This window comes from Alosa sapidissima, chromosome 10 (genome assembly GCF_018492685.1).
Source record: "Alosa sapidissima isolate fAloSap1 chromosome 10, fAloSap1.pri, whole genome shotgun sequence".
Taxonomy (NCBI): domain Eukaryota; kingdom Metazoa; phylum Chordata; class Actinopteri; order Clupeiformes; family Clupeidae; genus Alosa; species Alosa sapidissima.
The window spans coordinates 6437952-6465764 of NC_055966.1; the positions used below are offsets into that span (position 1 = coordinate 6437952).

Genomic DNA, 27813 nt, shown 5'->3' on the forward strand with positions numbered 1-27813 from the left:
AGTATTTAGTGGGTTTAGAAGTTAAATTATTTGATTAGCGTATACTATGTGTGAAGAGCATCCCCTCACCATCTTTATCTCATTTTTGACATAGGTGGCATTTAGAGGCTTTTGCATCTGAACCCTTCATTTGTATTTAACTGATCACAGTTCCAAAGCATAAAGGCTAAGGTGTCTACCAAAAAAGGTTTAATGACCTAGTGATAAAGTTATATATCAACCTGGTTTACTTAGCCTACACATATGAGACATATGAGATCTGATTTTAATATAGTCTTGCTACAAACAGGCAGACATTGAATTGTGAACCCTGTAAGGTGTTCATATTGTTGTTACTCAGCCAATGTTCCCGGGTCTGGTGGACCCACCACATTATTAGGCTTTTAAATCAATACAGCCATAACAATTTAACCGATGTTTACTTTAGCTCAATTACCAATGACAGACATAATGTATGGTTCATATTTGCTGTGAGACCACATTTATGATAATATGATCATTTTCGTTTTTTTGTGAGAGAACAAGGAAATTCAATTTTCTGTGGGAATAGCAGGTGCAGAAAGACAACATTTCTGCACACAGGCACCTACACTCGCCACATACAGACGCACAGACACACACAGAGACGCACAGACACATAGACACAGACACACACAGCAGGCCCAGTTAGGAGGAGGACACAGTTAAGGTACATGACACCTACAATTATTACACTCGAACACCTCATATGTAATAGTTATGCAATAGGTGTACCATGTGCAGTCATTGAAAATAAGGTTCTTTTATGTTCTTCACAGAAAATGAGCCAAGGCCAATGAGTTTGAGTTAGAAGAAATAATAAATAGCATCTTTTTTTTTTAGCAAACATTGAAAACAGGTCCCACAGACCCAAACACCTTACAATGGTTAAATACCTGTAGACAAAGTCAGGATTTATGTGCAACAAGACAGTTATATATATATATATATATATATATAGTATATAGTATATATACTCTTTTGATCCCGTGAGGGAAATTTGGTCTCTGCATTTATCCCAATCCATGAAATAGTGAAACACACTCAGCACACAGTGAACACATAGTGAAGTGAAGCACACACTAATTCCGACGCAGCTGCCTGCTACAGTGAGGGGTTAGATGCCTTGCTCAAGGGCGCTTCAGTCGTTCCTACTGGTCGGGGTTCAAACCGGCAGGCCTCCGGCTACAAGTCTGAAGTGCTAACCAGTAGGCCACTGCTGCCCCAAGTTATCCAACTTTAATGCATTCCCTTCAAATTCTTGCCATGACTGGTTGTAATTATATGGGAATATTGTCAGCAAAAGATTTAACTGCAATCCATCACCTAAATTTCAAACATTGGTCTCCAGTCATGTTATATCCCAAGTGAAGGCATCTTCTGACCTTGTGAGAACAAGAGCTTTTATAGAAGAGGGACTCCATGTGTTTATAGAAATAGGCAGAGTGAATTTGTTCTTGTAATTCATATCTCTCAGGCATCTGACTCAGTCTATGTAGGCTCAGAGGCCCAGTTTAAACAGTCACACCTCCATAGGACCAGACAGGAATAAGCAATATTGCAACAAACTTCATTCATTATGCTTATTTTACTTGAGTATTGAGAGAATGCAAAAAATAGATGTAAGACTGCAAAAAATAAGGCATATATACTGAAATTAAGCTAGACATGACATTTTTCCACAACTGCATGACTGTTCCCTTGGATTATGCAATGTTTATGGAAGACAGTTATGTAGTTGAGTGAGCAGTGTGTGTGTGTGTGTGTGTGTGTGTGTGTTTGCCCAAGTTTAGATACCTAGAGCTGAGCTGGGACACAGGATAACTAAGGCCAAAGGCTGCCACCTGCTGGGGTTATGGCATTTGGATGCTTTTTAACTCAGATAGTTATCTCTCTTGACACTTGGAATGAGCTTGGTCTCATAGAACAAAGGACTCTTCACAACTATAAACATCCTCATGTTTGTCTAAATACAAACCCTTCTTATTTGACATTCACATAAAACAGATTGAGCTACATTCTGCTTTTGAAAGAATGCTTTGATCTATATTCCACATATTATCACAGGCAGCTTTTAGTAAATTGACTTCAAATGAGTCCATGAGAAAAGGACCTTTGGAAAGAATGTGTTAATCATTTTGATGTGGTTACTAATAGACTCATAACAGACTCAAAACATAAATCCAAGTGAATTTGAAAAATAAATTGCAAAATAAATGTGTTAATCTTTGAATCACCTTGGCATTAACAATGTGAAACATCTGGATTGAAGCACAAATTGACAAAACATTTGATCTTTTCTCCAGTTTCAACATGAACATACAGACTTGTGATACCTTGGCATGGACAAATGACATTCGCTTATTACCTTCTTGACAAGCTTATATCTTATAATACCAGAGTATTTGAGGATGCATCTTTGACGGATATGCCCAGTGTAGAAGCTATTGACAGATCAATCTGGTTGTTCATGTTTATTTTCTGTGGTTAATGATATAAAATGTATATTCCCCCTCCTCTCAAATATAGCAGGAGCAGGTGCAAGAGATTTTAACACCTCCCACTCCCCACCCAACCTGCCTGTGCGGTTTCTTTTCGACTGAATTACAGGCTTTCATCCTATCCACTTTTCATTGCTGTTTGTGAAGTGCTCTAGTGTTACGACTACAACTTAGAGTGCCATGACATACATTTCAATATGACATGTCATCGCTGCTAAAAGCAACAATATGTGGACTACAGTTTATATCCCTTAATATTTCTATCAAAAGATTTTTTTTTGTCAGCCTTTGAATAAAATTGAGGAAAACTGGAATAATCCTTTCCATGAAGCACTACTAAAGTGGTACAGAAGGTGAATAGATACCTTGCTAATATTTTTGACCTCCACTCAAAATAGTTGTGGTGTCTGTGATCACTGACACTACAGAATGCCTTTTGAATGGGTTGGGCCCATTAGGACCCCATTTTGTATGGGTCACCTACTTGCAAACCAAACAATATGGTTATATAAGGAATGACCTCTGATTAGATCAGTCATATAGTTTATAGGTCAGCAGCAGCAAAACGTGCTGTGGGTGAGCAGAACTGGCCCAGCAAAGAGAACTACCTACACTGTTCTAAGGTTGCTTGGAGAACTAAATTCCTAAATTCCGAGTAAGCCTCAATATTATGGATTAGGCCTACCACAGACATTGTTCATAGTTTCCCTGTCATGGGACATGTCATGATTTTAATCAGTCATTAAATTGGTCGCTGACTTGATTGTGATTGCTATTTTGGTCTACAGGCCTTAAAGTGAAGGCTACATGGTATCTGAGCATGCAGTTTGGAGCATACACAATACTGTAGCTAGGCCTATGCCAGATATCAACTTTCAGGGCTAATGATTAATTATATTTTATGAAGTAGTCTGTCTCTCCAAAATAACATGGGATATGCAGTACTCAAAATTGTTACCTCAACAGATAGTGTTATTTTATTTCAGCACATGGCCATCAGACTGTGCTTTGGCTGTAGGGTTTTGATGTAGTGTTTTTTCATTGCCTTTATTCTCTAAACCAATCCCGTTCACGATAACATGTTTTCTCGTTACTGCTCAAGGACCAACCAGAATCGTTGTTGTATCTTTGCTTATCGACACAGAACGAAGGAGCCTGTAGAGTTAAGATGGCGGCATGTGGGTGAGGAGGCTGTAGAGCAAAGCTCCGGTTTTCTTTCGTTATAAGGACTTATATGAAACCACAAAGTTGTAGTTACCTGGAAAATAATATTCCCCCCATACTACATACATTTTCGTCTTATTTGGATTGAAATAATGACGTCTATACACTTCGTGGTTCACCCGTTGCCCGGGACCGAGGACCAGCTCAATGACAGGTATTTGTTACGGGCGGGGAAAAGAGGGTTTAAATCAATATTTATGCACAGGGTGTGGTGCATTATATATTTTATGTTTTCACCATCAGAAACCGCTCCTTCAGTATGGTCCATATATTCGTGTTTCAATTTTTGTTTTGTGGCCGGCATCTTGTCCAGACTACTTCGACGTTACTAGCAAGCTACTGCTAGCTTTGTGGCTAGACAGCTAATTGCTAGCTAGCCGTGTGCTAGCAGGAATGATTGGCCGATAGTCAAAGTTGAGGCGGACAATGCGGGTTGGGGGATGGGGTCAAGAAAGAGAGGGAATATCTGTGTTTTGCTATAGCTGTATTTGGGATGTAAATGATTGTTAACATGCCACATCGCATTATTTGGTGTACGCACATGTTTAAAATCGCATTAGGAGGTGTTTGATCACAGATGACCCAAGAAATCTGTCGAAAAAGTAGCTAGCTTTATGGCTAGTTTTGGTGGCTAACCAGTTAGCTGTTTGCTTGTTACGTTAGCTAGTAAGCTATCTTTCAAACGAGCTATCACCAAACAAGGCATGCATACATAGCAAGTCAACTGTTAGATTTGTCATTGACATGTTGTAAAATGATTGCTGATAATCTTTATCATAATGTCACGTTATTGTTGGCCTCTCAATGTTAGTCAAGTTTAACGATAATTTTCATGTGACGTTTAGGGAAATGTTGCTGGCGAAGCGATAAACGGTAGATAGCCAGTCGGCTAGCCATCTTGTTTGTGATTGGTGTGCTGAATTGTTTATAGCTAACGTTAACTAGCCAGCTAACCTTTAACTGTGAGGTACGATTAGCCACCTGGCTTTGATGCCTAGATGTTAGGCTAGTCAAGGGAAAAGGCAGGTGGCAAACTGTATGCGCTACGTCAGTTTGTGTAACGGACTATTAGCTAGTGATAGCCTTCTAGGATGAGTGTAAATTATTGTTTGAGGAGTGTAAGCCTAAACGGAAACTTATACATTATAAAGTATTTGGTCAATTAACGGTCAAACGTTTTAGTTATTAATAGAGCAGATGCTTGGTCTTTTTTTTTATATACCTTTATTGTATGTTAAGGCATATGGGCAGACACAAAGCTAAATTAAATTGCATTAGCGAGCTCTTTTGGTTCCGGTTGGCTGGAAGGTATTGGTAGCTTACTAAGCTAGCAAGTTGCCGACCTCACTTAAGCAGCATAGCTGCATTGTAACGTGTCACGTTAACGTAAACGTTTATTCATTTGGCACCTCAAAGCTTGCTGTTGATTGATGATATGCATTCGTGTTGTTTTTTATTAAATGTTATCCACGGTAAATGAGCCGTAACATTATTCCATGCTGCAAATACACGGTTAACAGTGTTACCTCGAAACACATGTTTTATGAACCAAATTACTTTCCTTCAGTGTTCCCGATCAGCAAGGACGGTACATTAGTGGTTAAATTTGATGATAATTGTGTTAAATAAGTCATTTTTTGCTGTTCTTTCAATGTCATTTTCTTGCAAAAACTTTGTCGCAGCCAGGAGATGGTGATCAATCAGGTCGATTATCACACATTGTTTACGTTTTTGTTGTGACTATATGCAGATTGCAGTACTCCATCCTGTTCTTTTATTCTCAGTACCATAGATGTACAGCATTCCCGAGCCATCATGTGTTGTCATTCTTCTGTCATCTGACCTCCCTTAGGACTATTTTAATGTATCAGGTTGCTGTACATTTGTTTGATTTATTTGTCCATTCCCATTGAGTGGGATTTGAGGGAGAGGGTTAGAGTGGCTAATATTCCTGTCAAAAATATTGAGCCTGGAAGAAGCTTAGTTGAGAATGCTTGATGTCACTGCTTTTGCAAGTGTGGTATTTAGATCAAAAGACTTTTGATTTTTCGGCACTTACATTTCTTTTTAAGATAACCCAACATGGTATATATATTTAAATTGCAAGGGATTCATATATAGCCCTATTTTTGTCCATGTTAAAATTGAATAGATTACTGGGTCAGTCCATTTTAAGGCTCAGGGAATCTGTTCATATAGGCTAGATGTTCTTGTTTGACCTTCAGTGAAAAGCAGGGTTAGACTTTAGCTTCAGTTGTGTAACCATGTAATGTATGTAGGCCTAGTTTATGTGTTTCTGGGAGAGTAGCCTTTAAAATCTGTTTATGCCTTTTCTAAACACAGAGCTGTTCTGGCCATGATGTACACATTGGATTGGATTTGTAGAGATACAGAATTTTAGAGTGGAATTGGTATGGGTAACCCGAAATTGAAATTGTAATATTGTGCACTGCAGGTCATACCATGCTTTACTGATTCATTTGGTGTGATCCATATTTCGTGTCTTTACCTTAATGAAGCAACGGCTCAGTTAGTCATCCCTGATCTTTTCCTTCAGTACAGCCAACAGATTAGTTCCTGCCACTGGCACATTGTTTATCTCACTGATGAGACATGTGACTCACAGCTTTCCTACTGTGTCGCTCTCACAGGAAATGAAGGCCAATTCAGGTAGTAGTCCCCATTTATGAGCTGTGGATTGATTCGGTCCCTCTGAGAGGCAGGCCCATGTGCTGAGGGTCCAGAGGTGTTTGTGTCGCAGCCACAACTACGACCTCATGCCCTTACTGTAGCTGTACGTTTGGGACAATTGGGTGTCGTGGCCCAAACCAAGGCCTGCACTTTTCACCATTTCTTTATGAAACAAGTCTACGTAATTAAAACGCCAGTGTTTGGTGTGCGAGTTCATCCTTGTTTGACTTGCTGTAGCTGAAACATTAACAAAATGTACATGGAGATACACTGCTGGTCCCAGTGATAAGAGGTCAGCTTTACTCACTTCCTGCTTGACCTGTGGGTGCACAAATGAGGAGTTGTTCCTGATATGGGGTGCTGTTATTAAAACCAAGCCTTGATAAGAGCTTCACAAAAGCACACACTTCAATTTGATTCACAGAAATGTCATTACAGTTTGTGGTAGTGTGTTTTTGTATTGTGGGCAGCCTGAAATGAGTGCACTTCAGTAGAATGCACATTTAGCCTAGTTCTGAGAAGTCCATACATAATGATTTGGACAAAGAGCATAAGCTGATTCCTTTGTTATACACAGTGACTCCATGTGAGGCAAGTCTCTCCATTTGTGTACATTAGAATTTATGTGTTTGCGTTGGTCTGTAGTATGTGATTATGTTGGCAGAGCCGTGGCATGTAGGAATACAGTGCCCATGTAGAGATTAAATTCTCAGACCCAGAGAGGGGCCTCAGTGGAAAATGGCTGTGAAAGTTGGTCTGGCGGCTCATGGTGTCCACACCACTGCGGGCAGGCCTAAGCTCACAGCCTCTGACTTTGTCCTTGACCCGCATGGCACAGCTGTGGCCATCTGCTTGGCTGTCTCTGGAGACATACAGGAATCTGTCTTGGCTCCTCACTGGTTGAATCAGATCATGAATTAAGATGAATCCATGGCATTTAAGTTCAGAAACGGAAGTTTTAATAGGTGGGTTGTTTTTATAATACCATGTTCAAAATCCTTTTTTGAAAGATTGGTTGTGATTCATCTGTAGTTGTTCTGAAACAGAGTGCATGCAGTTGCATGTAATTGAAGCCCCCGATTCTCTTTGTTTTTTTTGTCAGGCATTTTGTATCCGCAGTGACCTGCAGTCCTGTGCCATAGCTGGTGTAAAGCCTGTTAAACATGCCAAACTTCAGCATATTCTGAATTCCCAACTTGGGCCCCTTTTCCACAAGGTTGTTGTAAGAGTTTTGTTTTTCCCCCTTTCTCTTTTGCGGGCTTGTATTTCCTCCTAATTTGTCCAAGGAGGGTTGTCGGGTGTGTGCGTTTTATCTCGGGGCTGTTCTCCAACGCCCCGAGCTTCTGTTCCTGCCTGTCTCTGGAGGTTAATCACAGAGAAATGGCCACCTGGGGAGCGCAGTTGTCTGTCGCCTGAGCTCCTCACTACTGACTCACAGCCCCTGCGTTGGACTCTGATGGGCTATGATGGGAACTGAATAGGAGTCCTCTTTGTTCTCAGTGCAGCGTTTATAACAGCTGGGGGAAACTCTCTCTGCTCAGCCCAGACATGCCAGATGTAAGGGTAGCATAGCTGAGAACCAGGCCTCAAACCTGCAGCAGTTATGAACGTTATGAACCAGGCCTCAAACCTGCAGCAGTTATGAACGTTCCCCCCCCCCCGCCCCCAGTGACCATCAAAAGGACCTGTTATCTCAGCTGATCATGCTTGCGTCTGTGCGACTCGTATGGCACTGCAGATGTCCGTTGGGCTTCACGTCCAGTTTCTCTTGTGCTGTGTGAGAGAGGAAACGCTGTGGCCCAGTTAAGCCTCATCCAGCTGCGGCTGCTTCGTGTCCATGACCCTGAGGCATGACCCCCCCCCCCCACTGGCCAGCTCACCCGAGACTGATGGTCATGGTCCTAGTGTCCGAACCGTAGTTTGTGAAAGCTTTGCACACTCTTGTCAGGAATGTTTAGACGCATCTTCCTCAAACCCTGCAGCAGCAGCAGCGGGGAGCTGTGCAGTCAGGGCAGCAACAGGAAGACCTTTCTGAGTCCAGCGCTGTCAAATGGTGCAGCCTGGCTCCCTGCCTGGGGAGGCGAGAGTGGAGAACCCTGCGTGTCCCACCCCCATCTGGTTTTGTGCCCTGTCCTCTTCATTACAGCGCAGCGGCCAGCTGGGCATGGTAATTAGCGCCATTGGTGTACCTGGCCGGAAATGGATTTGAAAAAGAGATGGTCATTGTCACCTTGAATTCTTATTGGTACTCCCACACTGTGTGTTCAGTATATAAGTATATATACTCTTTTGATCCCGTGAGGGAAATTTGGTCTCTGCATTTACCCCAATCCGTGAATTAGTGAAACACACACAGCACACAGTGTACACACAGTGAGGTGAAGCACACACTAATGCCGGCGCAGTGAGCTGCCTGCATCAACACCGGTGCTCGGGGAGCAGTGAGGGGTTAGGTGCCTTGCTCAAGGGCACTTCAGCCGTGCCTACTGGTCGGGGTTTGAACTGGCAACCCTCCGTTTACAGGTCCGAAGTGCTAAACAGTAGGCCACGGCTGCCCAATTGTAGTATTGCTAGATAGAGCATTGTAGTATTGCTAGATAGAGCATTGTAGTATTGCTAGATAGAGCATTAAATCTGTGCAAAGGTTGTCAGGCCGGTGGAATATTTTGTACATTAAATGGTAATTATTGACATGTTAAATCTTGGACCATGTTTGACTTCGAATTAGTGATACGCACAACCAGGATGTTACACCCCTGAAGTGGCACCATCAATGAGGCCCAATCATGTGTTTGTGACTAAAACGATTACAGCTGGGAAGAAGCCTTCCTGCTAACACATTTTTTTTCTCCCGTCTCTCTGAACAGGCTCCGGGAAGTCTCTGAGAAACTCAACAAATACAATTACAACAGGTAAGACAAACCTCATGAAACCCTATCTGATCAATACCATGTGTGTGAATGGGCTCTCTCTGCTGGAGGGGTGAGCACCAGCTCCTTAATAGGGGCATGGCAGCCCGTAAATACGCTCTGCATTCCACTGGATCGAGTTGGATGTTCAGACATGGATATCTTATTATATTTGACCAGAACCTCTGTTCAGTGCACAGGAAAGTGTTCAGTAAATGTAAGCTACTAGATACATTTTTCATGCTGTTAATTTGCAGGAATTTATTCAAGTTCATATTATTTTTAAATGTTGGTCTTATGAGGCAAGTCAGTTTGAGTGATTGTTCCTAATGGTTAAAATATAAAGTTCTACCCTAACATAAGGTTCTACCCCAACAGTGATGAGAAGAACAGATATAGCATGACTTTATTTGAAACACTGTCCCACATCCCTGGAAGTCAGAAAATGTGGGAGGGTGTCAGCTATAGAATATCAGTGTTGGCCTGACAACTGCTGCTCCCATGTGTTCTGCTGCAGCATGCCACATCCACCCCCTGAATATCCCAGAGCAGAGGTTCAGGGTTTCCCCTGTCATGAGCTGCCCTTGGTCGGCAGGCTGACAAGACTCTCGGGACACTTGGGGGAACAAAAAATATAGCCCATCAATCACTTATGCCTCCATTCTCAGTTCCCATTTTATCAGGTTGGCTTCCAGCATTGTGAGGAGTGGATAGTTAGGAACACAGCCAATTTTTCCGCAGATGGAAAAAAGATTCTAATATCTCCAAGGAAATTATGAGTATACTGCGTAACAAACTCAGTTTAGAGGTGTCTACTCCCTAATGATGTTGCACAAGTATCAGCCGTCATGTCCCACATGTTTGACTGGTGAAGTGCTAAGCGTAGGCTGCAGTAATTAGCATCGGCCCAAATCATACTTCCTACACTTCTACAAGACAGGCTCTGGTATGTTGCTGGCAAGCTGAAACTCACTTCAGAGTTTTCTTTTTAAAATATTTTTTACCAACTAATATTATAGTGAATATTTTAATATTTACACAGCTGTAGTACAAACATGGTGAATGAATAAATGGATAAAAACGTTCTCAAATAGTCTTTGAAATTCTGACTTTTTTTTTTTTACTTTTATGCACTGTGTGACAGCACAAAGAGTGGTGCTAAGAGCAAGTTTAAAATAGTCCCAGATGGACTTTTACGTCACAGGATTGCCAGTCAGTGCCTTGTCATTTTTTAGATCCACCACCGTATGTCCTTACGCAACCTACTTGGGGACCCTGACCTGACATACTTGCTTGTTTGTGGTTCTGGTCAGAAATTCTATGGGGACACTTAGAACACTTAAGGTTCATGTGTGTTCTTGAAGACAGCTAAATATTCTGGGACCAGTTCAAGTGGTTATAACTGTATGCCTCCCCTTTGTTTTTGCAGCCACCCCCACCTCAGTCTTCTTGAGCAGGCCACATTGAAACAATGTGTGGTTGGACCAAACCATGCTGGTTTTCTCCTTGAGGTATGATGATATCTTTGGCGATGTCTTATAACTGGAAAACAGTGTGTTGCACTAAAATTTAAATGTATGACTCAATGTTGCATGTATGAAAATGAATTAGTAATTTAACTGAATCATGTAAAGCAGTAGGTTCGCTTTAGATATCCATTTACCAGATGTGATGTTGCCTCTTGTGATCACGGGTGGTGCAGGAGGAGACTCTTAAAGTGTGTGTCTTTGTTCCAGGATGGGCGTGTGTGTCGGATAGGTTTTGCTGTCCAGCCAGACCGCCTGGAGCTGGGGAAGGCAGACGGCACAGAGGGGTGAGGTGTCCACTCCTTCAGCCTTTACTGACAAAAAAAAAAAAAAAAAAAACCTGTCCCAAGGAACACATTACACAGGCTCGGGCACTGGGCCTAATTTCCTCCTAAACGCCTGGACAGGTCTCCTGGGCACAGCCCGCGTAGGAAACTCTACCCCCCTTTATTTTATTAGCTTTTTAAATATTAACCTGACTCCAGGATCTGTATTTAGCCAATTGTACCCTGTTGTGGTGACCGTGACCACTGAGCCCATTCAAAGCTCCGCTCTGTTTGTTTACGTACTGTCCTCTACAGTGTAGTCAGCAGAGAAGGAAGCAGAATTGCAGCATGTCCAATGCTGATTTATTTGTGTCCTTTTCGAGCGACCCTGTAATTAATCAGCAAGGTTTTTGAGGTTGTGTGTGTGCGCGCATGTTTTTTTATATCCGGTTTCTATCCAACACGGCCTCTTTTTTTAAACATGTTTTGTGGAATTTATAGAACGGTCACCACCAATGTTGGTGACATTAAATTAGATTTTGAGATGTCACCATCTGACTTGAGCTCCCTCCAGCCTGTAGGAATCCATTTTAACAGCTTATTTGCTGGAGACTCGTTGTCTGTCTGTGCTCCTCTGGGGTTTTTGTGCCCAGTCTACAAGCCAGCGTTTGAGCACTTAGTAGACGTGCCTCAAGCCTCTGCCAACATGACTGCTCTCCAAATGGAACGTAAACCCCCCCCCCCCCCCCCCAAACTTTTCTCTTTTCCCTCCCTTACTTCCTCCGTTCTCACTCTTTCCAATCTTTTTGTCAGTCAGCTTGAAGAGTCCTGAAGATAATGCTTCTGGCTTGAGCGTCCCCCCTCCCTTTCTGCAGCGCTTGTAGTTTGTGCCCAGGCGGCATTGAAACAGGCTGGGTTTCTCAGGGAAAATAAGATGGTGCAGATGGTAATGGCCCTGAGCAGTCAGCAGTGCTGCTGTGCCTCTTTGCTGCTAAGCTAGTGGAAACGGAGCCCGTGGATTTTTCAACGGGACTCCCAATGACAGCCTCAGCTCTGGAATGCAGACAACCCCCTCTACACCCCCATTTGAAGTGTAAGGCCATTTAAGCAAAGCCTAATTTGGCACGCTGCCATTGCTTTTGAACAACAGAATAGTAAAAATAAGAATCGAAGAGAAGGAGTTGGATGCCCTTTCCTATTTTAGACCAGCTAATGTTGCTGGCATTGCATGATTGTATTCCAGCTCCCATCATAGTGCCAGTGTGCTGTGGGGCCATCAGGAATATATGACTCTGTGCTGGAGTTGATGCCCTTTAGCTATAAATGTGGTAATTTATGAAGACCGTGGGGATTATATCCAAACAGTCCCACGACTGCGCAACACAGTTTTGTGCTATCCTTTTTTGCCCCGTAGCTCCTAACAAGAACAAATGCCACCTAATGGAGCCTGTGAAGCAAAGAACTTTTGTTTGTCTGTGAAATTGTTGCCATTGTTATGTAAAAATGTTAAGCTGTGATACTTCAATGATAATTCAAAAATGATGCGTAATAGTTTTTTTTTGTGGTGTGTGTGTGATTCATTTCAAGCATTTATGAAGCAACAGTGGAGGAAGTTTTGAGCCTTGACACAAGTCCAACTTTACATGCTATTTAAGATATGTAAATACATTCTCAGGCTTAGTGTTTCTAGTAGCCAGGTAGCCTGCTGGGGAAGGGTAGATTAGCGATCTTGTGTTGTGAGACTCTGTAAAGGAGCATCACAGGTAAGACACTGCATCACCTCTCTGCCGCATGCTGCCTCTTAACACCAGCCCACAACAAGCACCTTTTGGTTTGCCATCTTGATGTCCATATCTGTACACTTTAAAATAGTACACTGGGTATACTGATGGATGTACCTTTTTGGCTGTGATGTATTGAGGCAAAGCAGCTGTTAAAATGGCCGCCTCCTGGTTATCCGGTGATGTTACAATCATTGCCTTCCTATCCATTTGCTGATCTGGATGTTAAATGATTAAAGCGAGGCCCATGTTGAGTAAGCCCAATCACTCAGTGCAGAGCCTAGACAGGTCTTCATCACGGAGGAACGACATGCAGCCAAATCTGGTTCCCAAGGGTGTTGCCATGCTCGTCATCCCCATTTCCCCTCCATCTTAGACTTCAGAAGCAATATTAAAAAATAAATAATTCAAAATAAAAAACAAACAATGCCATAACATAGAAAATGAAATATGAAAAGAGAAAGCCGAAAGAGCTTTCCCAAAGCACCACCTGGGCTGCCCAGGTGTGCTCATCTGGGCCCAGTGTGGGGGGCACTAGGTTTGTAACTGATCTCCCGTCTTTTGTTTCCAGTTCAAAGTTGAGCAGTGGGTCAGGGGCAGGAAGGAGCTCCAGGCCAGGCAGGACTAGTGATCCGCCCTGGTTCCTGCCTGGTTCAGACACTTTGGGCAGACTGGCAGGCAACACCCTTGGGTAAGTTCTGGCAGGGGGCCCCCCTCAGTCATTTAGCAAATCGGGTAAAATTGGGCTGCCTCACCGTGCCACTCCTGGCTAGGGGATTATGTGTTGTAGTCCCTGGGTTGAATGTAGGTCTCCCTAAAGGCACCAAAAACCAAAAGCCTCAACAGCCTTACAGATGAAAGCCAAACGATCAGATTACAACCATAATTTCAGGTTGACTTAGTATTTCAAAAACACAGCTTTGTCAAAATTTGGTCTGATCAAACTTAAAGCTGCAAAAGCAGATCTTTGTCACATGCAAAAAACCTCACATTTATTTGAGTTTTCACACATCAGCACATTCTGGTTATGTGGGCGTCAGCATAGTCTGGTCACATGGGCATATAAGTCTAATAATGATCATTCTCTTTGCTGAGTAGCAACTGGCGAGAACCAGTATTTACAACTAAAATATATTTTAGATATTAGATTTATGTTATCAATTATGTGGTACATGAAACAAGCAATCCTATTGTAAGCCGCCCCCCCCCCCCCCCCCCCCCCCCCCCCCCAACAAAAACAAGAAAAATCCAAGATGCTGTCGTTTCATGAGTCCTGTCAGAAATGCCAAAAGTCAACTGTGGCAGTGTTGTATTGCAGCACTTCTTTTCTTCTCTGACCACGTCTGGTGTGTGTGTGTGCGTGTGTGTGTGTGTGTGCGGCAGGAGTCGCTGGAGCTCCGGGGTGAATGGCGGCGGCAGTGGGGGCGGCGGCAGCAGTGGGGGGGGCGGAGCCGGTGGGGGCGGTGGAAGCAGTGGCGCCGGAGGAGGAGGCGGCGGTGGGGGAGGAGGAGGAGGAGGAGGCTCGTCCGGCCGCTCCTCCACGGCAGCGAGGGATTCGCGCCGGCAGACGCGCGTCATCCGCACCGGCCGAGACCGCGGCTCTGGCCTCCTGGGCAGCCAGCCCCAGCCTGTCATCCCGGCCTCGGTCATCCCTGAGGAGCTCATCTCTCAGGTAACCCAACACACACACACACACACACACACACACACACACACACACACACACACACACACACACACACAGAGTCTTATTGTTGCGTCAGTGTCTATGTTGTTTCTCTGATGTTCTGTGCACACATTGTTTTTGAAATGCCTTCTGTCAAAGGGATTTAAAGGAGAATTCCGGTGTGATATTGACCTAAAGTGTATCGAAACATGATACCGAGTGTGAACGTATGTCTCATAGCCCATCTCGGCTTGTCCCCCGCACTCCAAAATCTGGCGCTAGTTAGCCGATGCTACCAACATCTTTTTCAATAGTGGTGCTTCGGCATCGGGCTAGCCATGCAAATAAATCACTGTTTTACACCCATTTACGAGGCTCAATGTATCTCCACACTTCATTGGTAGACTTCCGAGGGCCCTGACATTTAAAACGAGACATTGAGAACTTTGAAAAAGCACTGGTAGTTTACTTACAAGACGATTTATACAGACAGTATCTTCACGAAGTTTAGCGTTTGCAGCCATCTTGAATTTAGTCACGATAAGTCGAGCAACGAGTAAGAATGAACAGCTATGATAAGGGATCAGATTCCAAAAATAATTCAGTGGAAATGCATGGATTCCAGTTGCTGCTACTGGAAGAAACTGGAATCCATGCATTTCCACTGAATTATTTTTGGAATCTGATCCCTTATCATACCTGTTCATTCTTACTCGTTGCTCGACTTATCGTGACTAAATTCAAGATGGCTGCAAACGTTAAACTTCGTGAAGATACTGTCTGTATAAATCCTCTTGTAAGTAAACTACCAGTGCTTTTTCAAAGTTCTCAATGTCTCGTTTTAAATGTCAGGGCCCTAGGAAGTCTACCAATGAAGTGTGGAGATACATTGAGCCTCGTAAATGGGTGTAAAACAGTGATTTATTTGCATGGCTAGCCCGATGCCGAAGCACCACTACTGAAAAAGTTGTTGGTAGCATCGGCTAACTAGCGCCAGATTTTGGAGTGCAGGGGACAAGTCGAGATGGGCTATGAGACATACGTTCACACTCGGTATCATGTTTCGATACACTTTAGGTCAATATCACACCGGAATTCTCCTTTAAGAGGCGTCAAGGGGTAGACAATAAATTCTGTCTGCTGTTTACCATTTGTGGAAGCTATTAATTGTCATAATGAAATATTCTGTGCTGAAATTCTTCCATTAACCCACAGCATCAGCCGTTCTGTTCTGATAGCTCATTAGGAGGAGGCCAATTGAGGTGTGTGTTCCTGCTGCTTGTGACGCGTTCCCTCGTCTCTTGTCCCTACAGGCCCAGGTGGTTCTGCAGGGGAAGTCGCGCAGCGTGATCATCCGAGAGCTGCAGCGCACCAACCTGGACGTGAACCTGGCCGTCAACAACCTGCTGAGCCGCGATGATGAGGATGGGGACGACGGGGACGACACGGCTAGCGAGTCCTACCTGCCCGGAGGTACGGCCGCGCAGCTGCTGATCTCTTCCCTTGCACAAACACACACACGAGCTATCACACTTAGAGGTAACAGATATACAGAGGGTTGCCCATGCTGTGTGTATGTTGCCCGATTCGACTCTGCTGTCTTTGGATCATAGCTCTGTGTTCTGTTTTACATTAACAAAACGTGAAGTTTTATCTTTGTTGTTGATCTTGCGCTTAAATCTGAACTGTAAGCAAGCCTTGTTTGTTTATATTCAAATGTCCTGTTTGCTTGTGGCCTCTACAGAAGACCTCATGTCTCTGCTGGATGCGGACATCCACTCGGCTCACCCCAGCGTCATCATTGACGCAGACGCCATGTTCTCTGAGGACATCAGCTACTTTGGCTACCCCTCCTTCCGCCGATCCTCCCTGTCACGCCTCAGCTCCTCTCGAGGTAAGTAAGCACGCATGCACACTCACACACATACACTCACACAGTCATCCACAAATTAGGGGTTATATTTGGTGTTTTTAATGCAAGGGGCCTCGTATTTTATTAGCCGTTGTGAGTCAGTGCCTTGGAGAACATTCAGCCACAGTTGGTCTGTTTGCACAGTCATATGTATGAGATTTGTTCAATATCACATAGGAGGTTAAAAATGAGACGTTTTTTATTTCTATTCATTGCACCAGTCAGCGCATACCTTTGGGAAATAAAAGCAGTCTCAAGCCACAGTCACTGTGCCCTTTATTTGTGGTCCTTTTCTTATTCAGTGCCATACTCTTTCGATTTATGAAGCGAGTTGAGACTTGGTGAATTGTAACCTGAGTAGAAATACACCCAGTTGTTAGGAGCTTATTACTGTCTTATTACATTCTACACTGAAACCTTATACCATATTCCTTTTGCTGTGCTGATTTTTACATTTGCGGAAATGGGCTTTAGTCTGTCACAGGCATTAAATATAGCCTTTCTTTTAGTTGTTTGTTTTACCTTTTGTTGTGTATATTTGCAGTGTCCCTCAATACATATTAGATAGCTAGATATGTTAATATCATAATAGAAATGGGGTCTTCAAGGAAATGTGGACAGGCAATGTCCATGAGCAATACTTATTCTCCTATAGCCTGCTAGCTCATGCTTTCTTCATAGAATGGCGAAGTCAAAAATGAATATTGTCAAGACAATTACTTTTTTGGTTAGAAAAAAGAAGTCCTCCATTTTGTTTGTCACAAAAAACCCTACATTAGTAGTGCTGGTGTACAGCACTGGCCTCTGCTGGGGTGACAACAGGCCAGAGTGTTGTTTTATCAGTGGGTGTACAGTGAGGCCTAGCAGTCCCCATCAGGCGGCGTCAGGAAGGCATTCATCTGTAGCCATTGAGGCCGTCTGGAGGCCAGAGTCTGCCTGTGTTCCTCTTGAAGAGGGGAAGTCAACTTTCGTATCAGAGTGCACACTGGAGTGCTTTGGCTGAAACGTTAACTGTTTGAATAAATGCTGATATACATTTGCACTTCCTATGGCTGATGGCTGATAGAGTTACTAAATGCGAGTTTCTACAAACACTTTTAAAACCAATGATATATAATTTTTTTTTTTTTCCTTTTTTTTTTTTTTTCTTTTTTTTTTCATTGCAATGTTTTGTGCATGTGTGTGTATGTTTAGTAAAGTGTGTTTGTTGTTTGCTTTGAATTGTGGTCAGAGAAGCCCCCTTTGCCCCCACTCCCCCCCTCCCCTTCAGTGAGCCCTCTGAGAAAGCCCCATCAGGCCGCAGTGCCTCCAGGCGCAGGGGTTCAGTGTTTGCACACGCCCTGTCGCACCACTGCAGCCTACATGAGATAATTGAACGAGCCCTTAACTGGACACCCCCTGTCATTTAGCCTCCCGGACTCCCTCACAGGCGTTACCAGATGCGCACGTGGGGCGTGTGGCCGCCGCGTGAGGAGCTCTGGAGGCCTAATGATAAAGGATGTCGAGTAAAGAGGAACTCCCTGAAGTACAACGCAATCATTTTACATATTTCTTTTTTTTTGTTTTTTCACCATTTCATAATCTCTGACAAGCTTGTGTGTTAACACACGGGCGAAGACGGGAGCATTGCTGTCACACCGTCCTGTTTTATTTTTTTTATTATTATTTTTTATTCCACCATCTTAACTCCACCCTCATTAGTGCCACACGTGTCCCAGTGTCTCTCTACTGACGTTCATTTTCTTCATTCTCATCATGTGAACGAGGGTCTTTCCCAGAGAGTGGCTTACTTTTATCCCACTGGTGTGACCCGATTGCATACCAGTTCTCCTTCTCCCCTTAGAGCGCGACTCGGAGCTGCTGCGGGAGCGCGAGTCGGTGCTGCGTCTACGCGAGCGCCGCTGGCTGGACGGCGCCTCCTTCGACGCCGAGCGCGGCTCCACCAGCCGCGAGGGCGAGCCCAGCCTGGACAAGAAGAGCGCGCCGCTGCAGAGCCCCGTCTCCCTCAGCGAGGAGCTCCAGTGGTGGCCAGACAAGGTGCGAAGAAAGCAAACACTTAACCTAAAAAAGTACAAAACCTGCCCCCTTTAAAACAAAGAACACTGCTTACCTGTAGCTCGCCTCAGTGGTTGGAGGAGGAGATGTGCTTGAGCGCTGGTGGTTTTGAGCAGTTTTGTTTAAAGCCAGTGCAAAGTTAAAAACACAATTGTGTGCTCTAAGCCCTGAAACATGTTTATGGAGGGTAGATGCAGAAATAGAAACACATATAGTCACTGTACAGTGATGGCCAAAAGTACTGGCACCCATGCTAAAGTTGACTGAAAAGAGGAATTTAAAATCATCTTTTGGAAATTGATCTTAATGCCTTAAGTGAAAAATGAGGAAATATCTAACCTTTAAGGACACCAATTTTCTTAGTGAATGAATAATGTATCATAAATAAATAAATGTTCTTCCTTAAAATACAGGGGTCATAAGTATTCCCACCCCTATGTTAAATTCCATAGAGACAGGCAGATTTTTATTTTTAAAGGCCAGTTATTGCATGCATCCAGAATACTGTGCATCCTGATAAAGTTACCTTGGCCTTTGGAATTAAAATGGCCCCACATCATCACATACCCTTCACCATACCTAGAGATTGGCATGGGTGTTATTTCAGTTAGCCTATTAGCTTGTTTGATTTGCATTGAGCTCAATGAGCATCAAACCAGCTAACTGAAACTGGTAATTTATTTATTTATGATACATTATTCATTCACTAAGAAAATTGGTGTCCTTAAAGGTTAGATATTTCCTCATTTTTCACTTAAGGCATTAAGATCAATTTCCAAAAGATGATTTTATATTCCTCTTTTCAGTCAACTTTAGCATGGGTGCCAAGACTTTTGGCCATCACTGTATTTGTATTAACCCCCTTTTCTGTTTATTATCCCTACTTCTGTGTCCTCATAAGAGGCCTTTCTACTTCCTACCAAATGCTGCAGTTGCATCCAACTTAGATCATCACTAGAGTGCCCATATGAACTGGGCCATGAGTGTGCTGGTGTTTGCTCCAGCTGAGCGGTATGCCAGCGGCGTGGTGCTGCTCTCTGCAGCCTGCCGGGGGATGTCATTAGTGTGACTGATGGGGGGTGTAATTAGTGCCGCCAGCTGGTTTGGTGCTCGGGCTCCTAGTGTGACACCCCAGCTCAACATGGCGGCTGAAAGAGTTGGATCATTTAGCTAATGTGCAGGCTCAGGCTGACGCTGCTGTGTAGGTAAATTCATTCGCTGTTTTGTTGGATTCTGTCTTGCGTAGGATGGCACAAGGTTTGTGTGCATTGCGGCCTTGTACTCTGAGCTAGTAGCAGTGAGCTCAAAGGGAGAGCTCTATCAGTGGAAGTGGAGTGACCCTGAACCCTACCGAAACGCACAGGTAAAGTACCGCACACGCTTTGGCAAAGAAATGTAATGTCTATGAACAAGATATTCTGGTTAATTAATTAATGGGCAAATTTATATTTGGCTAGAATTACATGGTAGCTGTTAGCTTTACAAAGTTGACAATCAAAGTTTACTAAGCATATTAAGTTTAGAAAACATTTTTGGGCCAACTCTTGACAGAGTGACATCTTTTCTCTCCTGTATTCTCCAGAATCCCTCAATCCATCACCCGCGGGTGTCCTCCTTGGGCTTGACCAACGAGAAGATCACACTTCTGTCCGCCACCAGTATCAGAGCTACTGTAGCTACTGAGACCAACAAGGTAAGAATTTGATGCTAAATGGAATATCTGAATTTGTACTGAGAACAATAGACAGTAATCCAACATTTTTGTTACATTGAAATGATCAGTGTGTGTTACTTAGACCTACGGTACAGTGCAGGTAGTAAAGCACTTGACGACACTAGCTCTTCAATGATAGAACTGTACTGAGCTGTGGTTTGTGCGTGTTTGGCCTGCAGGTGGCGACGTGGGTGGATGACTCCCTGAGCACAGTGGCCTCCAAGCTGGAGCACGGAGCGCAGAGCTTCCCAGAGCTGCAGGGCGAGCGCATCGTCTCGCTGCACTGCTGCGCCCTCTACACCTGCGCCCAGCTGGAGAACAGCCTCTACTGGTGGTGAGCGCACACATGCTCTACTGAGGGGAGTCACCCACAGGACTAGTTACCCCTCCAGTTTAATATCCACTTAGCTCTTGAGCAAGGCCTCTTCAGGGCTCTAGGTTGGCTGCTTGTGTTTTGTTCTGGCTACGTCCACTGTTGGTAGAGAGTTCTTGGTTTGTCCTTTATAGTCAGGGGGCCAATTCTGAAAAGGGCTTCTGTTAAGACTTTTGCGGACATGTTTTGGTACAAGCTGTCACCCTATTTTTTTAGGTAGAAGACACCCATAGGTAAGAAATTAGGGTGGTTGTCAAGCTGAATTTTTTTTTTTTTTTTTTTTTTTTTTTGTGTGACTTGTACAAGCACTTTCAGGCCAATTTTTTGGTTTCCTGCTCAACACGACATGCCAGCAATAAATGTTGAATATCTCCACAACCACAAGGACCATATACATAAAAAAAGGTATCAAATGAAAGCTAACACTCATGGGCTGTCTGCAGAAGTGTCAGAATTTACATGTATTGTACAGAACTAGAACATGAAAAAAACAATCTCCGCCTAAAGAGAACCAGTTTTCAAAGTGAATATCAGCTTGGAAACATAGCATAGTATCCCCAAACCTCTGTCAATCAGTACCCCTATCTATGGGAATGAGTCAAGCCAAGTTTAAAGCTTGTAGGGAGAGACAGTGCAATGCTGCACAAGTTGTAATTCTTTAATGTCAAGGCAGCAATGTTGTTAGTAAGTCAGTGCAGTACCAGGCAATGTCAAAAAAGTGGAATATTTTGTAGTGGGGCATGTGGATGGGCCTGTGCAGCTCAGTGCAAGAATACTCAGGTACTCACATCATTATTATTGAGTTTTGCCACATTATAATTATGCAACTATATAGCCTGACGAGCCAGACCCACATTAAAATGTAGGGTCTGGGCACTCACCGTTCGCAGTGCTCAGTTCGAGGGGCGGGATAATCGGTTGTCTTTCAAATTCCCTCTGCACGCAATAGGACAGCGCTAGAACGAGTCCCATGCGTTTTCCCACCAGCGGAGCTAGTTGGCTAGCCAACTTAAAAAAAAGCTTAACTCGTCAAGCTGTTTGCCAACAGCAAGATCCATCTTCTTTGTTTTCAAGTAGCAGGGAATTCAAGCCAAACCGCTGCAACTCTGCCATCAATCATTATGTTAAGCCCGCCTAACGATTTGATTGGCCTGATAGAAGTTTAATTTTTCCAGCTCACAAGACAACGGAGAGTTGCTAGACTAGCCCTGGTGCGTCTAGATTTCTAGGCTAGCAACTATATTGTTTCAGATTATTTGGCATGATATTGTTTTTCTTGTTTTGTAGATTAGATTTATTTTATGCCCTTTGATGCATGCATGCATGTTTTGTAGATTAGATTTATATTATGCCCTTGGATGCATGCATGCATGTTTTGTATCGGGAAGGTATTCATTCTCAAAACGGTAAACTCTTCTTTTGTGTCCCTGACCAGGACTCAGACTGAGCACATGGACATGGTCCCTGGGTGCCTTCTGTTGGCTGCCTTCCTGAGTGTCACTGCTTGGAAAGGGAAAAACATACCTTTGCCATACAACTATTAGTTATTACATTACATTACATTTGGCTGACGCATTTAGTAACCAAAGCAACTAACAACATGGTTAACAGTTTAAGCTTTATAAAGCAATTCTCTCAACACTTATAGGACCATTTTAAAAAGCTCTAGTACAATAACAATAAGTGCATCAGTGAGTGCTGTTCAACAATCGAGAGTCAGTTCTAGTCAGGTGGAAAGTGCTAGGATCAGCAAGACTAGTTATTACTACTAACTAGTTACTAACCCCTTACCCTAAAGAAGTGAGAGAGCAGTTATGTTAGGATGGAATTAATAACTATAGTGATATGTCAATTAAATATAATTTGTGTTACAACCTGGTACATTAATGAAGTCAAATAGCACCATAGACCACCATCTACAGTTCTACATTGCTGCCTTGACATTAAAGAATTACAACTTGTGCAGCATTGCACTGTCTCTCCCTACAAGCTTTAACTGTACTGATTGATAGAGGTTTTGGGATACTATGTTATGTTTCCATGCTGATATTCACTTTGAAAATGGGTTCTTTTTAGGTGAAGATTATTTTTTTTTTCATGTTCTGGTTCTGTTCTCTTACACTGTACAATACATGTTCATTCTGACACTTCTGCAGACAGCCCATGAGTGTTGGCTTTCATTTGATATTATTTCTATGTATATGGTCCTTGTGGTTGTGGAGATATTCAACATTTAGTGTTGGTATGTCATGTTGAGCAGGAAACCAACAAATTGGCCTGAAATCATACACACACACACACACACACACACACACACACACACACACAAAAATCAGTTTGACAACCACCTTAATGATCATGCTTGCACATAAATTGGATTATATTGCACATTTGCCCAAAATTACAGTAGGTAACATGGAAGAAAATGAAAGCACTTTGGGGAAAAAATCTGCGTTTACCACTTATAAGAATATAGTGTTAAAATGGACAAAAAAACATTTTCTAAGCTGACAACCTGGCTAGAACACATGTTAAGGGGTTAAATAATAATACTGGATAGGTTGTATGCTTGTACCAAAAAGTGTCCGACAGAGTTTTAATATCAGTTTTGGCCCCCTGACTATTATTACATTGTGGTGAAGCATTTTCAGGGTGGTGCAGCTGGTTGCTTAAAGTCGTCATTTTGTCTTCCTCCCAGGGGTGTGGTGCCGTTTAGTCAGCGGAAGAAGATGCTGGAGAAGGCTCGAGCCAAGAACAAGAAGCCAAAGTCCAGTGCTGGCATCTCGTCCATACCCAACATCACCGTGGGAACCCAGGTCTAGAAACTTCTCGGTTTTCAGAAGTCTGCTCGGTCCTAGATCACCAAACTATAAATATTCATCATTGGACATTTTTATATGTGTTGCTGGTGTTAAACTGTACAAGTTTTTTAAGTGAATGAGGGTTTTTTTCGTGCCAGTCTTCATTTCAATACAAGACCATCTAAGATCTAAGACCATCTGTCTAAAGACATAGCTCTTACCTTTGCAGGTGTGCCTGAGGAATAACCCTCTGTACCATGCTGGAGCGGTGGCCTTCTCTGTCAACGCCGGCATCCCTAAGGTGGGCGTTCTGCTGGAGTCGGTGTGGAACATGAACGAGAGCTGCAGGTTCCAACTGCGCTCGCCGGAGAGCCTCAAGAACATGGAGAAGAGCACTAAGACCCAGGAGGCCAAGTAAGACTAGCAGCTCCCCCCGCTCCGCTGAATACTCAATCCCCCCTCCTCTTTATGAGTCTTCAGAACTTCTGAACTGTTTCTCCTTTCTCTTCTTTTTCCTTTTAAAGTCTTTTTTTAAAGCAGTCTGTTGTTGTAAAATGGTGCATGGTGGCGTGTGTGTGTGTGTGTGTGTGTGCGCATTAGATGTGCTGCTATAATAGTAGTAAGTGTGCTGTTGGCATGCTGCTCTGTGTTGTGCAGGGCGGAGAGTAAGCCTGAGCTGGTGAAGACTGAGATGGGCCCCCCTCCCTCCCCAGCCTCCACGTGCAGCGACGCCTCCTCCATCGCCAGTAGCGCCTCCCTGCCTTACAGTAAGTACACACACACACACACACACACACACACACACACACACACACACACACACACACATATATATATATATATATAGTACTAATACCGTTTGTAACTTGGAAAGGAAGAGTGCATGGCCAAGAAAGAGATCTGGAGGAAGTCTCTAGAAATAGAAGGTTTCCAGAACTTATACACTTGTTTGTGGGATGATGTCTGGTTTCCAAATATGCAGTTAATATCAGTGCATGGAATTAAGCCGCACAAATTATTTTTTCCTAACTGAAGGGAAGCTCTTGAGAGAATGTCCTTAGTGCTTGAGGTAAGTTTGAATTCTATGTGTCTTGACAGCACAGAAATGTACTGCTGTTGCCAAGCGCGGGTCCTGTTTGAAATAACAGACCCTTTAAAAAATGCTTTCCGTTTCCAAAATGATACTGCTCACCATGCGGCAAATCAATCCAGGGCTTATTTTACATGATAATGAATGCTTCGGCCTAGAAATGCTGCACAGATCAACTGTTTTGGGTCCAGAAGTAGCTCGGAATTATGGAACATGATTCATCCTGTGGTGAATATTTTTAACACAGTAATATGAGGAGCAAGATTCCAAATAGCAGACAGACTCGTACACTAAACCAATAGTCGGTTCTTGACAATCCCCTAACAAAAATGGCACAAGCGAAAAAAATCTATCATGGCCTATTTTTTTTTTTTTTTTAAATTCCTGCTGCTCTCATGGGGGATGGGGATAGGATGATGTAGCCGGACTTCTCCGAAAGGTTCTGTGCGTTTAGCGTTGGCATGGGTCGGTGTAGCCGTGCGTGCGCGTGTGTGTGTGTCTAACGTGTGTCCTGCTGTGCTGCAGAGCGGCGGCGCTCTACCCCGGCCCCTAAGGAAGAGGAGAAGGTGAACGAGGAGCAGTGGCCTCTGCGCGAGGTCGTGTTTGTGGAGGACGTGAAAAACGTCCCCGTGGGAAAGGTGGGTGGTGCCTGCGGAGCGCCCGCTCAGCTCGGGGAGGAGAACCTCTCCTGGCCTGTCCCCTCTGCTGTCTTTTCTCTTCTCACTCGTACAGACATGGAGATGGTGGAGCTGTAATATTTACACAACTGGCTGTTTGTTTGCTTTTGTTTTTCTACTTCTCTACTGTTGTAAATCTTGTCTGCTTATGGCAAGCTGTAGACAAGATATTTTGATATAGCATTATTTTGTTTTTTCTATTTTTTTTCTTTGTATTGGAAAATAAATGTATATATTGTCTATATATATATATTTTTTTTTTACAAATGTATAGCCATTTTGAATGGCTGCCATTGTATATTAGAGATACTTCTCTTAAGATTTTCAAATTTTGTAAAGAAATGGATTGTAAAGATAGACCTCTTATTTAGTGTAGATGTAATTGTAAGAAATGAGTCCAGCTGCTGTTGGAATTGTATGCTCTGTCTCTCTTTGTCTTTTGTGTCTGTCCTGTCCTGTGTGTTGCCTTGTCATGACGCCTCATTTGCAACAGTTTTCTCTTTTGAACTCAAGGTGCTAAAAGTCGATGGTGCGTATGTTGCTGTGAAATTTCCAGGGACCTCGAGCAGCGTGAGCAGCCAGAGCGCAGCTCCCACTGACTCTGACCCCTCCTCACTGCTGCAAGACTGCAGGCTCCTCAGAATAGATGAGCTACAGGTACACATGCATGCTCTCTCTCTCTATCCCTCTCTCTCTCTCTCTCTCTCTCTCTCTCTCTCTCTCTCTCTCTCTCTCTCTCTCTCTCTCTCTCTCTCTCTCTCTCTCTCTCTCTCTCTCTCTCTCTCTCTCTCTCTCTCTCTCTCTCTCCTCTCTCTCTCTCCCCACACACACACAGTGCTAGTGGCACCTCTGAATATCAGTTATAGGTGCTGATTTGTATGTGCACACTTGTAGTGCTATATTTATCTATGATCACATTCAAGAGTCCGCTGTAGCATAGCATTCACATACCACACAGATGCATACCCAGGCTCCAGAATAGATCAACTAGATATATGCTCAACACAGAAATAAAATGCGAGAAGTCACCCTTTAGAATAAGCTGAAGAGGTTCTGCTTGCAACTGTGTCTCGTTTCACTAATTCGCTGTTTTCTTTCCGTCTGCAGGTTGTAAAAACTGGGGGAACTCCTAAAGTTCCTGATTGCTTTCAGCGCACACCTAAAAAACTTTGTATCCCAGAAAAGGCTGAAATTCTAGCCGTGAATGTTGACTCCAAAGGTCAGTTCCACGTTGTTTAAGAGCAAATCCTATTTGTCTTGGTTTGTTTCCATTCTCTGGTGTATGTCTCTTGATGTGCTATGAAGGCGCTGACGTTCCCTCTCTCCCTCTCTGCTGCAGGAGTCCATGCCGTGTTGAAAACAGGCAGTTGGGTTAGGTACTGTATCTTTGACTTGGCAAGTGGGAAAGCTGAGCAGGAGAATCATTTTCCTACCAGCAACCTGGCTTTTCTGGGTCAGAGCGAACGCAACGTGGCCATCTTCACCGCAGGACAGGTCAGTCTCTCTCTCTCTTTCTTTCTTTCTTTCTTTCTTTGCTTTTTTTCTTCTTGATGTTGATAGATTGAAATTACATTCTTTACGGTCTGGAAAGGCCTGGAAATATCATGTTGCTCATTCATTTCCATCTTATGGTTGTTCTGGACTCAGGAATCTCCAATTATCCTGCGCGATGGCAATGGCACAATTTACCCCATGGCCAAAGACTGTATGGGTGGGATAAGAGACCCTGATTGGCTGGATCTGCCGCCCATCACCAGCTTAGGCATGGGAGTGCATTCTCTCGTCAATCTCCCCAGCAACTCGACCATCAAAAAGAAAGCTGCTGTCATAATCATGGCGGTGGAGGTAAAGGCTGCTCTGTAGTTTTGGGGGATCACTTAGAGTGTTCATCTAGGATACTTCTAACGCTCATACTTCTGTTGGATTGTCCATTTTTCAAGACTTCTTTAGCGTGCATTTTACTATTACTATCAGTGTTTCCCATACATTGACTAATCTGTGGCGGGGCACCATGAAATCAAAATTGGCCGCCACAGATTAATATTCTATGTTTAACTTAATTTAATTTATTTGAAAATCCTTGCATTGCCTTTGAGCTGCGCTTTTTAAGCACGCAGCCTTTCCTTACTCCGCCCCGCTCTCTCTCGTAGCCTGCTGCCCCTCCTCTGCATGTGCATTTAACAAAGTAGGCTATTCACGATTGTTGAAGGATTGTTGTTGCCACATAGAAGCATTGCATAGAAGACGTCTGGCTAAATATAGCAACATAACATAGTAGGCTACATTGAAGAGACTAAACTAAGTTAAGTTATGCAATCAAGCAGTATCTCAAAGTTAACGTCAGAATACTGTTTGGATGTCGAATTTAGCATGCTTAGCCTACTTACAGCTGCTTGTCAATTTCGTTGAAGGGCTCATTTTATTGACTCCGACACTGAATGTTTGCAAAATCCCAATGGAAATGGTATGGTAAATGTTTTCCAAAATTCAAAAGTGAAATGAATTGCATCCACACATCAGCAGCCTTTTAACTGTGTTAATCACAAACCTATACACTACCAAGACGATCTTAATATTCCCCCCCCCCCCCCCCCCCCCGCCCGTTGTCC

At 43.5% G+C, this 27813-nt stretch overlaps 1 protein-coding gene and 1 long non-coding RNA gene across 14 annotated transcripts in view; one reads left to right on the plus strand and one right to left on the minus strand.

Moving 5' to 3' along the window:
- Positions 1–981: 981 nt before the first annotated feature.
- On the minus strand, positions 982–20908 carry LOC121721132. The gene is made up of 3 exons (XR_006034747.1): positions 20830–20908; positions 16028–16031; positions 982–994 (listed from the first exon to the last, which is right to left on the minus strand). It is a non-coding gene; the product is annotated as an uncharacterized LOC121721132 (long non-coding RNA).
- ubr5 (ubiquitin protein ligase E3 component n-recognin 5) overlaps positions 3664–27813 on the plus strand; it is a 40258-nt gene continuing 16108 nt past the window's right edge. For 8 of the 13 annotated variants that reach the window (XM_042107773.1, XM_042107778.1, XM_042107775.1 and 5 more), the window contains exons 1-20: positions 3664–3897; positions 9302–9346; positions 10773–10854; positions 11080–11156; positions 13488–13607; positions 14300–14588; positions 15896–16055; positions 16327–16476; positions 18338–18531; positions 19796–19912; positions 20132–20242; positions 20443–20597; positions 23335–23452; positions 23667–23851; positions 24062–24204; positions 25053–25165; positions 25718–25861; positions 26312–26423; positions 26544–26698; positions 26852–27049. In XM_042107773.1, the coding sequence (XP_041963707.1) occupies positions 3836–3897; positions 9302–9346; positions 10773–10854; positions 11080–11156; positions 13488–13607; positions 14300–14588; positions 15896–16055; positions 16327–16476; positions 18338–18531; positions 19796–19912; positions 20132–20242; positions 20443–20597; positions 23335–23452; positions 23667–23851; positions 24062–24204; positions 25053–25165; positions 25718–25861; positions 26312–26423; positions 26544–26698; positions 26852–27049 (2730 nt within the window). In that variant the 5' untranslated portion in view covers positions 3664–3835. Of the gene's footprint in view, positions 3898–9301; positions 9347–10772; positions 10855–11079; positions 11157–13487; positions 13608–14299; positions 14589–15895; positions 16056–16326; positions 16477–18319; positions 18532–19795; positions 19913–20131; positions 20243–20442; positions 20598–23334; positions 23453–23666; positions 23852–24061; positions 24205–25052; positions 25166–25717; positions 25862–26311; positions 26424–26543; positions 26699–26851; positions 27050–27813 lie in introns of all 13 variants that reach the window. The other 5 variants (XM_042107782.1, XM_042107784.1, XM_042107785.1 and 2 more) reach the window with 2 other exon arrangements.